This window comes from Colletotrichum chrysophilum (assembly GCF_026319265.1).
Source record: "Colletotrichum chrysophilum strain AFK26 chromosome Unknown scaffold_153, whole genome shotgun sequence".
Classification (NCBI taxonomy): Eukaryota; Fungi; Ascomycota; class Sordariomycetes; order Glomerellales; family Glomerellaceae; genus Colletotrichum; species Colletotrichum chrysophilum.
Genome location: NW_026517440.1, coordinates 33,775 through 46,209, shown reverse-complemented (window position 1 = coordinate 46,209; position 12,435 = coordinate 33,775). Strand labels below are relative to the sequence as shown.

The following is a 12,435-nucleotide window of genomic DNA, read 5'->3' as shown; positions in this document are numbered from 1 at the left end:
GCGGCCATATTCTGGATGAAATTGCGTATTGCCAGAGGCTCATTGACTGGGAAGCAACTGCGAGGTGCCAAAGGGGTCATGGTAATAGAACGGGAAAACACCTTGGAGCAACAGCACAATATGGCTCGGACATCGGCAGCTGGCAGCAGGTACCTCCGTGCGAATCATCTTGTGTAACAAAAGATACACACTCGTCTGGGCTAACTCATTTCAGATCAAAACCGCAAAGGTTCGAAAGAAAACCGCCACAAGCTCAAACGGTTTTGCAATTTCTCCGGTGGCCACCAGACACCTCATAAGTCTGATTCGGCCCACCAAGACGTGCGAGCGAACTCTTCACAACCTCCTTCCAGAAAACGCAACGCACCTCTTCTCAAAGTAGCAACATCTATCTCATCATCGAAGATTATTATTAACTATGGCGGACCTCCACACCTTCTCCGCGTCGGATCTCGCATCGTCGCCTTCGCGGCAAGAGCTATCCCCGGCAATACAGACCAAAACTGCAAGCCGCGCCCACTTGCTCGAGCTTCCAGTGGAGATAATTCTTCACGTCGTCGACTTTATATTTTACAGCAATCTTGAGTCACTGCGGAAAGGTTACAACGAACCCGAGCAGTGTGAGCGTGGTTGGTACCCGGATTTCGATCGCTTCTCAATCTGGGGAAGGGCCATCAGACTCGCCAAAACTTGCAGGGCCCTCAACTCCATTGTGACGCCTGCCATCTACCGAGCCGACATCAAATGGAACCGTGGCTCGAGTCTCCTCTTGGGCGCCAAGACTGGCTGCGCTTCGACCATTCAAAAGGCTCTTGAAGCCGGCGCTGAGATAGACATGTGGGACTTCACGGAGCTTTACGACGACTTTGAGGAACTTGAATACAATATGTCTAGTGCGGACGTCACAAGAGAACCTGTCGAAATCGAAATGACTGCACTACACTGGGCCGCATATCACCGACACGTTGACGCGATCTCGGTTCTGTTAGAACACGGCGCGAACATCCAAACCCCTGGGAATCTCAGTTGTTTGCACAGAAAATATATGAGATTTTCCACGTATTCTTACTTTCGGGTGGTAGCATACATCATGCCTCACTTCTCTGGCTTTAGACAGTTTGACCAACGAAATTGGCTGCATTACGTGCTGGAGGGGATATCAGACGATGAGGGGCCCAATGTGCTGTACTACGCCCTGATGGAGGATATAGATTACGATCCGGTGGTGTCGCGTGGGCAACCTCGATATACCCAAGAGCAGAGGAACCGAAGAGAGGAATCCAAGATAGCCGCTGTCAAGACACTCTTGCAGGCAGGAGCCTCAATGACGACGCATTCCACCATTCTTCTCCATGCGCTGCACCAGGCATGCGGCAACTGGGACGCAGAGATGGTGGCGTTCTTGCTGGAACAGGGCGCCGATGTTCATGTTCGGGACATACTCGGAAACACGCCGCTACATTATGTCGCGATGCGTAAGCTGTATTACCGCGAACCACCTCGGGAGGTCGTCCGCGTGCTACTGCGCCACGGCGCTGATATCAACGCCGTGAACAGACTCGGTCGCACTCCGCTCCAAGTCTGCTTCGAGTACAATACAGAAACGTATCGAAAAGCTTACCGACTAGAGAAAGAAAGAACGAACTCTGCACCACTCGTTGCGCTCCTTGAATCAGAACCTCGGCGATTTCCTGGAATCATGCAGCTTATGTTACGAGATTTAGATTGGTATAGCGAACCATACGAAAACCTCTTGATTCGTGAGGCAATTGCTCTGGCTTTTGGGAAAACAGAGCCCGCATCAAAGGAGAAGACAAGTCGCAACAATCAGTACAAAGCTGGAAAGGAGGCTCAAACGGTTTTCATTGCCATTTATGATATGCTTCGAAATTACGTTGAAGACAAGACTGCTTTCCCCGAATCCGTACAAAGTTTGCGGCGCTGGTTAACAGATGATTGGAGCTTATTTTGGTCCAAGCGGCCATGGTAGATTACTGTCAGATATGAAGAGCATACTTATCTGGTTTTGATGTATCTACTTGGACATGAATCTTTCGCTAATCCCATCTTGGCTTGAAAACTTGGTGAGGGACTAATCTTCAGACTACTAGGTAGGTATGTTTCCTTGATCCAGATTGGAAGATGAACATCAGCAGCAATCGGGCCTCGCGATGATATCGCCCGTAAAGTCCGCCAGAAAACTCGAGTCCAACAAACGCAAACGGCAAGAATTCGCCGAAAACACGGTGGCCCGGAGTCATTAATATCGCCGGCCCGATCCCGTCTTCGGTTTCGGTTTCGGCGCCGGGTGTGGTGGCTTGAACCCGGTCGCGGCGGGTCTTTCGGCAGGCATTGGGGGATGTATGACTCCTCGCCGCCGTGGGCAGCGGGAGATGATCTCCATGCCGATCGCGAAGAGCTGGATTCTATGTCGCATTTCGATGTTTCCTGGGGAGGTTCTGGCCGAGCTGAGGTCTTCATCGTCTTTGTCCTCATTGTCGTCCCCATTGTGTTTGTCAAAATTTTTGGTCTTGTTGTTGTTCTTATGGCCCTTGCTGCCGTTGTATTTCTTGTTACTTCCGTTTTGTTTGCCATCTTTGGCATCGCTCTCGCATCTGTCGTGGCAGTCTACCCTGCTGATCTACAGTAGAGAACAGACTGACCACGGTTGGATGTAACCCAGATCGTACCCGTAGACCTTCCGCATGCCCTACGCAAATTGAGCCTAAAGCGAAGGCAGATTGAGACCCCACTGCGGTAGCACCGGCGCCTCGCATTCGGTTTGCAGAAAAGGGGGCGCAAGAAGAATCTACCGATGATGATGAACTGAGCCACACATGTGAACCCCGACGATTGAAGAGAAACCGAGATGTCATGATGGGCGATGGGGAGTACTTATACCTGGCGATATGCCAGAGACTGAATTCGTTTCGTTTGCCTTGGCATTGCTTCAGTGTTGATCAATTTCTCGAAACATATTGACAATGTTACGCAACAAACTCTCTGCCGTGTTAGCAGCACTTCACGCCGCGTCTGCGGTGGCAGCGACCAACACATCATGTAAATGCGTAAGTAATCCATCCCAGTCCAACTCTTGACCACGAACTTGCCCACTAACACGACTATCAATACCAGGCACCAGGAGACGCCTGCTGGCCATCCGCCCCAACATGGGACGCCTTCAACACCTCCATCTCGGGCAAACTCATCGCAACAAAGCCCGTCGCCATTTCCTGCTACCCAGGCCCCGACTACAACCCCTCCGCCTGCGCCAGCGTGCAGCAGAACTGGTTCACCGGAAGCTGGCAGTCCGCCAACCCCGTCGGCCTCGACTACCCCCTGAACATAACCTGCCCGCCCCCCTCCTCAACCGCCGCAAACTCCACGGCCACGGGATCCTGCACCCTGGGCACCAACCCGCCCTTCGCCGTGAACGTCACTAGCACAGATGACATCGTCGCGGCACTCCGATTCGCGCGAGAAAATTACCTTCGCGTCGTGGTAAAGAGCACCGGCCACGACGTCCTGGGTCGCAGCGACGGGTTTGGGGGGTTAGAGATTTGGCTCCGCTACTTCCGCAACGGCATCGACTTCCAGCCGGCATACACCTCCTCGACCGGGTGTGATGCGACGCCTTGGACGGGCAACGCGATGAAGCTTGGCGGCGCGTACATGTGGGGCGAGAGTTACGTCGCCGCGCGCGAGAACAACGTCGTTGTCGTTGGCGGCGGGAGCTCGACCGTCTGTAGTACCGGCGGGTGGATGCAGGGCGGCGGCCACGGGCCTGCGAGCCATACCTTCGGCCTCGGCGCGGACCAGGTTCTTGAGGCGGAGGTGGTTCTTGCGAACGGGACACTTCTCACAGCGAACGCGTGCCAGAATCAGGACCTCTTCTATGCCATCCGTGGAGGAGGGCCGGGGACGTATGGGGTTGTGGTGTCGACTACGATCAAGGCGTACCCGCAACTTAAGGCCACTGTTCAGAACTTGCAGATCGCAGCGAAAGACGGCGCGTCAAGAGACACTTTCCTCGACGCCCTGACGACGCTGTACACCTCCATCCCGGAACTCGTCGAGGCGGGCTTTGCGGGGTACCCCCACTGGCAGGTCGACGGCCCTGCGCCCTCGTTCAACAACTTCACGACCGCCTACTCCCACTCCATCTACGCCTTCAACAAATCCCAAGACGAAGTCGAGGCGGCCGGCAAGTTCCTCCTCGACCGCATCAGCAACTTCAGCGACGTGCTCTTCGTCAACTCAAGCTACGTCAGCTACCCCGACTACTGGTCCTTCTTCGGCAACACCAGCGTAGACGACAACCCCGTCGGCCTCATGGCCGCCTCCGGCTCGCGCCTTCTTGACACCGCCGCTGTGAGCAATCGCACCGCCGTCCGCTCACTCCTCAACGTCTTAGCCGGCGCGCCGGGTGAGTTCGTAACCAACGTCATCTCCCTCGTCTCCGGCGGGCAGGTCTGGAAAGACGGCAGCAACAAGTCGTCAGCCGTGCTCCCGGCGTGGCGGACGGCAGTGCTGCACCAATCCGTCGCGCGCATCCTCAGCAACGACGTCAGCGCCGAGACGTGGGATGAGGTGCACCACGACGTCACCTATAACAAGATCGGGGCCATGAAGGCATTGGCGCCCGGGACGGGATCGTACATGAACGAGGGCGACGCGCTTGATCCGGACTGGAAGGCGAGCTTTTACGGGGAGAACTATGATAAGCTCTTGAGTATCAAGAATGTGTATGACCCCGAGTCGATGTTTTACTGTCCCACGTGTGTGGGGAGCGATATGTGGGAGGCGGATGGTGCTGGTCGGCTTTGCCGAGCGTCGTAAGTGGTGGTTTGAGATAGAACCGCTCTAATATAGGGTGGAATAGACCACCTGCTAAATTCTGTGAATCAGTATGGCTGAACTTTTGGTGTACTTGGTAGGTTTGAACTTACACTTCGATTGAGGGTGACTGCGGTGAGCAGGAGTCATGGCGACGACAGTAAAGACGATGGCAAGGGATGACGACAGAGGACGACGACAGAGGACGACCACATTGGCCAAGACGACGATGGCCAATATGATGACAATAGCCATTACGATGACAACGGCCAATGTGATGACAACGGCCAATATGATGACAATGGCCAAAGAGCCGACGATATTGGCCAACACGATGTTGGCCAACACGGTAATGGCCGATACGACCATGACGGCAACGACGGCCATAAAAGGGAAGACATTGGGACAATAATCAATTCTCCTGAACAGAGACTTGGTAGTCGTGTCTGACGGCCTATAACTGTAACAGCAGCAATTACATGTAATCTATCCGGCCTATCCGTTGAAAACGAAACATAGGCATAGTCAAATCCGGGTATCCATACCAAACAACAGCAACCTAACGCCATACCTTCCCTTGATCTCACACCTGTTCCTGAAAGCCTAAGGCCGTCCCTTGACCTTATGAGCCTCGAAGCCGTCCTCGTCCTTACCGACAACGAACTTCTGGCCATTGGGCGTTTCAACCTCAAGGCCGCCCTTGGCACTGACGGGAGACATCTCGTAGAGCCATCTAGCAAGAAGGTAACTTCCAGCGGCCCAGGTCCAAACGAGGATGCCAACGGAGCATGTGAAGAAGAGCGTGGGCACGAGAACAAGGAGGGCGACGCCGACCCAGAATAGAGCGAAGATGACGGCAGCACCAAGGGCGAAGACGATGGTGGAGACGGCAAAGGTCGAGAAGACGATGATGGGCAGGGAGGAGAAGATGGCTTGGGCAACGATGAAGGCCTGGACAAAGTGAATTAGCGAAGTCATCCAATTGGAAGCCAGGTGGGCTTACGAAGAGGAGGGGTCGCTCCTGAGCGAAGTTGGAGACGTTGGAATAGGCTCTCTGTCTGGTGTCGAAGCTGACGACACGGTTTATCTGGCGCTGTCCATAATTGTAGACGCCGACGGCACTGTCCTTGGCAGTGGTTTTAATGTCGTTGTAGTCGGAGTGGGTGGCCATTTTCGGATTGCAGCTGGGGGGCTTCTGATGCAAGTTCGTGGAGATGTCAGGGGGTGTTGGAGATGTGACTGGGGTTTGTAGATCGGGATTCGGGTGTCTGGTCATTTATCAATTGACGACTGGTTCTCAAGGGATGACGGACGGCACTAGAGAAGACAAGGACAGAAGAGGGGTCGGGGGACGACGGGGGACGACGACGACGGACGACGGGGAAGGGAGACACTGCAGAAGGCAGGCAGGTGCTGAGGGGGATGAGGTGATGCAGGTGCAAGTCAGCGGCTGAAAACGAAGCTAAACGGAAAGTGCCCCCCTCAGTCCCTCAGTGTCTCTGGCAGGCGGGCAGGTGCGGTGCTGACGTTGTGGTGACTTCCTTCCTTCCGTCTGGGCTTGGTGCAGGAACGGACGTGGACGGGAAGTCGCGTCTGGCCGGTGTTGGCGCGTCTGCAGGTCGCAATCTAGCTCCTTCGTGCCTGCAGTTTCCCCCCAGCTTAATTGGCTTGGGCAGGCACTTTCCACTGCCACTTCCAACTCCACAGCCCACTTTCACCTCGGCAGGTGGTGCGAAAGCCACACCACAGACAGCAGCAGCGAGCAGCAGCCACAACCCTGCCTCCCGCTGTGATTGGATCCGGAGCTTGGGCCAGTTGCACCCGTGCGGATCTCAGGGAAGGTACCCACTACCCATTCCAGCAAGACGTACCTTTCCGCGTACCTTCGGTCCTTCCCAGATCTCTCACGGCTCCCACCTCCTTCTCTCCCCAAAGGAGTCACGTGCTCGTATCGGCCGGCCCGGAACGGCAAGGTCGCCCAGGTCCGTGACATGGTCGTGAACCTACCTCTGCTCCTCCCCTTTTTCAACGGCTGTCAAGCAATTCCGTCATTCTCTGATGTCGCGCCTTGCCCGTTGAGAGGGGTTGAAAGAAGCTCAGCAATCTGAAGGCTGATACGATACGAATCGCGCTCGGTCGACCTTGCTGCTGTTGTCGTGCATGCTGCAAGGCACATACATGGGTCCCGACCCGTAACACCAAGCTTGGAACACCACCACACTAGGAACGCAGCAGGACCCGGGTACCTCGTACCTCCACTTCACTCCTCGTCCTGATGCTCTTCCTCTCCACCACCAGCACTACCACTACTCCCACAACCACCATTTGAGTACCACCTCGCGCTGTTCGCGCATGCCATGCAGCCCGGCAGTATGAGAAGACGCCACAAGCTTGGGGATCAGATACCTTGGATCACCTCAGAGTCCAAGCGCCAAAACATTCCTTGAGACACACAAACATTCCGTCATTCGCGGATCGACCAGGAACACCTTCGTTCCTCATCCTCTCCAACGTCCAGCCCTCTCACCACGCCCAAATGCCAGTGCCATGAACGGCGACTCCCCAGGGACAGACTCGCCCTCTCTCAAGGCGGAGGTCAACCGCCTCGAAAATGGAAATGGGAACGCGAACGGCGGGAAGCAGAAGACGGCGTCTGGCGTGCGCGGCACCCGCATCGGCCACAAGAAGTCGCGGAACGGCTGCCAGCAGTGTAAGAAGCGCCGAGTCAAGGTCAGTTCATGAGTGGGACCGGGGTCAGTCGGGGTCCTACCTAAGGTCGAAGGATGCCAAGTCCCGACACTAGATGGCCCAATTGCTTGCGAATGGGAGCTAACGGTTCTCAGTGCGACGAAGCCCGCCCGTGTCGGAACTGCATCCGGCACGATGTCAAGTGCAGTCTGGTCCTGACCCCCTTTGCCCCGCAGCTTCCCGCAGTCACCGAGTCGCCCAAGCCGGCCCCGGAGGCGGCTAGCACTGCGACCCCCGGCAGCGTCGGTGAGGCTTCAACGAGCAGTCGCCCGGCCAGTCGGCGGGACAGGAACTCGCCTCAGCTATCGTCGTTGAAGGAGAAGCTTGCTGCCATGCAGGGGCTCCTGTCCGAGTTCTCAGCCGAGATGGATGCGCTCAACCATCAGGGAGTGAACGGGAACGCGAGCGAGACCTTTTCGGAATCGACGCGAGGAGACTCCGGGGACTCTCAGGGGGTTCCTCAGGCAGATTGGCTCACTGACATGCATCTGGTTCACCACTTCACGTCTAATACGGCACACACTCTGTCAGAGAATCCGGACTTCATCCACTTGTGGACAACCACTGTGCCGCAGATTGCGTTCGCCAACGTAAGTCGACATCATGACCTTTTTCTTTGCCTGCTGACTCGGGCAGGACTTTCTCCTTCACGGCATCCTCGCCGTTTCGGCCATCCACCTTTCACACCTCAACCCTGAGAAGAGGGACGAGTACACAACCATCTCCACACGGCACCAAAACATCGCCCTCAGCAAATTCTCTCCCGGCTTGAACGATATTGGCGAAAACAACGCGGACGCCTACGTCCTCCACGCCATCTGCATCTTTCTTCTAAACACATACTCAATAGCACACCCTCATGGTCCCATCACATCCAAGGACGTGGCTCAGTCCTTCATCTTGCTGCAGGGTAAGGTTTCATCCGTATGATTTCAAAGGGAAGCTAACAGGCGTAGGCATCAAGAGTATTCTCACACTACCTTTCGCTCATCGCTACATCTCCAACGGACCACTAGCACGATGGCTTTACCAGGGCGGCGTCGAGCCGGCCGTGGGTGGTAACTACGCCACCAAGATCGACGACCTCCTCAACCTTACCCGAAGCATGGCTCCGTCCGAAGATACGTCGATGTGCCAATCCGCCCTCGAAGGCCTCAAGCTCACCTTTGCCGCCGTCTCAACGCCGTCCCACCGATCCGGCCTCGTCTGGCGATGGGCAGTCTCGCTTCCCCAATCCTTCCTCGAACTCATGAGCCAGAACCACCCCATGGCTCTCGTTATCCTCATGTACTACGCCGCATTGGTTCACGCCTTTGAGCGAAAGCTATGGTACCTCAATGGATGGGGTGTGAATGTTGCTTCCGCCCTGGACAAGGCGATCCAGGAGCCGTGGAGAGAGTGGATTCAATGGCCGTTGCGGTGTGTCCGTGACGGCGTTGACATCAGGCAAGTCGAGCCTAACCCGCCGCCAGACACAATACCCAAGCCGCTGTCGCCCAGCATCATGCCTCCATTGTTCAAGATGGATCTATTCAGACTGGGCGAGCCTCCACCATGAACAGCCATAGCCTTGAGCCGATCGGTCCAGAGCTCGCTGCGGGCTTCACAAGGCCGGAAACGCTCATGTACAACACCTTGAACCATTTACATCGACAGCGGCTAAGACCAACCCAGTTGACGAGAGATCAACGAGCGCCACGAGTTGACGCGCTTTGAGCATGCCGGGCGGGCCAAGAGAACTGCTGACTCGGAAACCCCGAGAAAACACAGCAAGCAGCGTGCGCGACACGGCCTGTTCGATGTGGGCATGGGCCTCGAGTGGTCCCGGGGCAGATCCGGGCTGCTGCCCAGTGTGAACTGATATCGGCTCGAGCGCCGAAGATATCGCGCCTCCGACACTTGTTGAGAACCAATCGTCACATCAGAAACGCCAACGTGCCGCCCCCTACTTGGGTCCATTCACCAAACATAGGACGCCTTGTACCACCGGAGCCTAGTGTATTGCTGGAGCTTTGTCGCACATTCGTGTAAATAACTATACATACATTGGACTTATGATCATCGAATAATTATATCGTTGATGCCTTGATGCCAGATTTCGCGCAGGAGCGCAGACGCAGCCTTCAGGGTCGTCGTGGTGTCTCGATGAATGAGGACCTTGTCTGAGTGCACTCAGATCTTTGAGTGCGCCGGCCAACAACTGGACTGCGTATTAAGTAAAAACGAAAAAAACACAGTGCGACCGGCAGGAATAGCAAGTGATTGACGGTAAGAAGCGTCAAAAAGCAAAAGAATGTCCTCGGAGAGGCTCGAACTCTCGACCTTTGGATATCTCCACCTGTGACAGAGTCATATTGAATAATATGAGACCAACGCTCTACCGACTGAGCCACGAAGACTGGGTTGAGGAACAACGCCAAGTTTGTGGACTATGTTTCTTACAGCGCATGCTGACCAATCAGAAGTCTCGTTCGCCCGGGCGCCCCACCCCGTCCACTCGGCCCCCTCCGCGGTTCCATCCCGCACCTTGAATCCTCCCGACCGCCTTCCACATGGAACCTCACTGACAACACCCTCGATCCTCACTTACAACACCAAGGGCCCTTAATCTCAGCACCACCGCATCCTCTTTATCACTTTGTCTGCAAGGCCCACGACGACACTTACGCGTTTGACAGGACCCCCGACCCCCATCACCCAAAACTATATGCTGCTCTTCATCATCAACAACGTCTGCCACCACCACCGCCATCACCCCTCCTCGTCCACGAACCCTTCCCTTCTCCCTTTGTTTCCCGCACCTTACCTTACTCCAGCCCCTCGAGCTAGAACCCCAGAGGGCCGCCTACGCACTTACCACATGAAACAAACCTTGCACGCAGCACCCACCAGCAACATGGGATGATATCTCGCGCGCCTGCTCCAAGCCTAATGAACCCCTGTCCCGCAGCCCCTCATCCAGTCTCCTTCTCTGCTCCGTCCCGTGTGCGCCTCCACGAGTGTCGCCCCCGCGCCCAGGCCTCCGTACGCAAAATGCGCCTCGTTGATTATGAGCAATGAGCACGGGAGGGCATTGTCTTTTCCCGGACACACGCCCCATTGGACGAAATTCAAAAACGAATCACCCACCAGAGTATTTCCCGGTTTTCTTCGTAAGGCCAGACCCAGCAACGCCCAGAACCCAGACCTTAGACCCCTCGCCGCCGCACACCATCTTTCCCACAGATTTCGCTTCGACGCCCTCTTGACTCCGACCCAGGCCTCTCGTCCCTCCCCTCCGCAGGCCACATCCATGATGACGCTCCAAGACTGTCCAAACTCCCTCCCATAGCACCGCCCGTAGTCCGTAGACCAAAACGTATATCATCACCCTCAAGCCTCACCTCGCCTCTTCCCCCTCTGCCCTCCTCTCCTCTCTCCACACCCATCATCCACCTCATGATACCTTCAAAATGCCTTCCTACCAAGAAGACGACCTCCGATCAATAGGCCCGGCGCCCTCCTACACCTCCCGCACATCCACCCTCCGCCGCCGCCTCAAGAACCCCTTCCACCGCTCCTCCTCCTACCCAAAACCCCCCGGCCGCGGCGTCTCCCACCACGTCCACCGCGTCACCACAACCCTCGGCCACCCCATCAACCGCGCCGCCCACCTCCTCGGCGCCGAGGGCTTCATGCCCTCCACCATGCCCAACGAGTGCGCCAAAGCCGCCCGCATCCTGCACGCCTTCACCGACGACCCCTCCCCGCCCCCGTCCGCCCGCGGCGGCCAGCCCCTCCACCCCCTCGGCCTCTCTACAAAGTCCCTCGTCTCCATCCCCCCCAAGATCCTCGCCTCCTGCGCCGGCCTCGCCATCTTCAACACCCTCCGCGCCGGCGCCTACATGGGCTCCCTCTCCGCCGGCTCCGGCCTCGTCGTCGCCCGCCGCCCCGACGGCTCCTGGTCCCCGCCCTCCTCCTTCGTCATCTCCACCCTCGGCGCCGGCTTCATGATCGGCCTCGACATCTACGACTGCGTCCTCGTCCTCTCCACCGCAGCCCAAGTCGCCGCCTTTACCCACCCGCGCGTCTCCCTCGGCGCAGAGTCCTCCGTCGCCATCGGGCCCCTCGGCACCGGCGGCGCCGTCGAGGCCGCCCTCTCCAAGACCTCCCGGCCCATGTTCTCCTACATCAAGTCCCGCGGCTTCTGGGCCGGCGTCCAGGTCGAGGGGACCATCATCCTCGCGCGGCAAGACTGCAACGCCGTCGCGTACCAGGACCGCCGCACCTCGGCCAAGAAGATCCTCGCCTGCCAGGCCGAGTGGCCCGAGGGCTCGCAGCCGCTGTGGCACGCGCTCATGGCCATGGACGGGTACTACTCTGCCGTGATGGACGCGGACATTGCGCGGGAGGTGGCGCTGCTGGGTCCGCCTGGCGACGGGGAGGTGCCGCAGGGGTACGCGAGCCCGCCGCCCGACGTGGAGGACGACACGCCCGCGCCGGCGTACACGCCGTCCGTGGCGTCGGCGTGGCGGTACGGGAGCGAGGAGGGCGTGACGGAGGCGCCGCTGCCGCCGCTACCACAGCTGCCACCGCCGCCACCGCCGCCTCCGCCGGTGCCGGTGCCAGTGTACGACAAAGACAGGTTGCGAAGGCTGGTGCAGTGATGAACAAAAAGTCTAATCCGTGAATATCTTCATTCTGGGCAAAAAGGAGTTCGTTTCATTCGGGACGGGGTGTTAGACTGTACCTTTCCATAGCGGCAATACCAAATTCCATCAAATTCGCAATTTCAAGATTCCCATCTTCCGCATGAGCGGGGGAAACCCAAACATTCGCCTTCGTCCCCCAGGGCCCATCCCTGAGCCGAAA

At 57.1% G+C, this 12,435-nt stretch overlaps 4 protein-coding genes and 1 non-coding gene across 5 annotated transcripts; 3 read left to right on the top strand and 2 right to left on the bottom strand.

Moving 5' to 3' along the window:
* Positions 1-2,984: 2,984 nt before the first annotated feature.
* On the top strand, positions 2,985-4,839 carry COL26b_011837 (uncharacterized protein; the record flags this gene model as incomplete). The annotated part of the gene is made up of 2 exons (XM_053184491.1): positions 2,985-3,068; positions 3,136-4,839. 2 exons carry the CDS (start codon positions 2,985-2,987, stop codon positions 4,837-4,839), a joined length of 1,788 nt encoding a protein of 595 aa, XP_053031559.1.
* A 600-nt stretch (positions 4,840-5,439) lies between these two features.
* Positions 5,440-6,007, bottom strand: COL26b_011836 (uncharacterized protein; the record flags this gene model as incomplete). Its single annotated transcript, XM_053184490.1, has 2 exons — positions 5,440-5,787; positions 5,840-6,007. 2 exons carry the CDS (start codon positions 6,005-6,007, stop codon positions 5,440-5,442), a joined length of 516 nt encoding a protein of 171 aa, XP_053031558.1.
* Positions 6,008-7,383: 1,376 nt separating this feature from the next.
* On the top strand, positions 7,384-9,142 carry COL26b_011835 (uncharacterized protein; the record flags this gene model as incomplete). Its single annotated transcript, XM_053184489.1, has 4 exons — positions 7,384-7,566; positions 7,680-8,174; positions 8,221-8,494; positions 8,541-9,142. 4 exons carry the CDS (start codon positions 7,384-7,386, stop codon positions 9,140-9,142), a joined length of 1,554 nt encoding a protein of 517 aa, XP_053031557.1.
* A 736-nt stretch (positions 9,143-9,878) lies between these two features.
* COL26b_011834 lies at positions 9,879-9,983 on the bottom strand. The gene has a single exon. It is a non-coding gene; the product is annotated as a tRNA-Met (tRNA).
* Positions 9,984-11,036: 1,053 nt separating this feature from the next.
* COL26b_011833 (uncharacterized protein) lies at positions 11,037-12,230 on the top strand (the record flags this gene model as incomplete). Its single annotated transcript, XM_053184488.1, has 1 exon — positions 11,037-12,230. The coding sequence occupies one exon, from the start codon at positions 11,037-11,039 to the stop codon at positions 12,228-12,230; it is 1,194 nt and encodes a 397-aa protein (XP_053031556.1).
* Between the last annotated feature and the right edge of the window lie 205 nt (positions 12,231-12,435).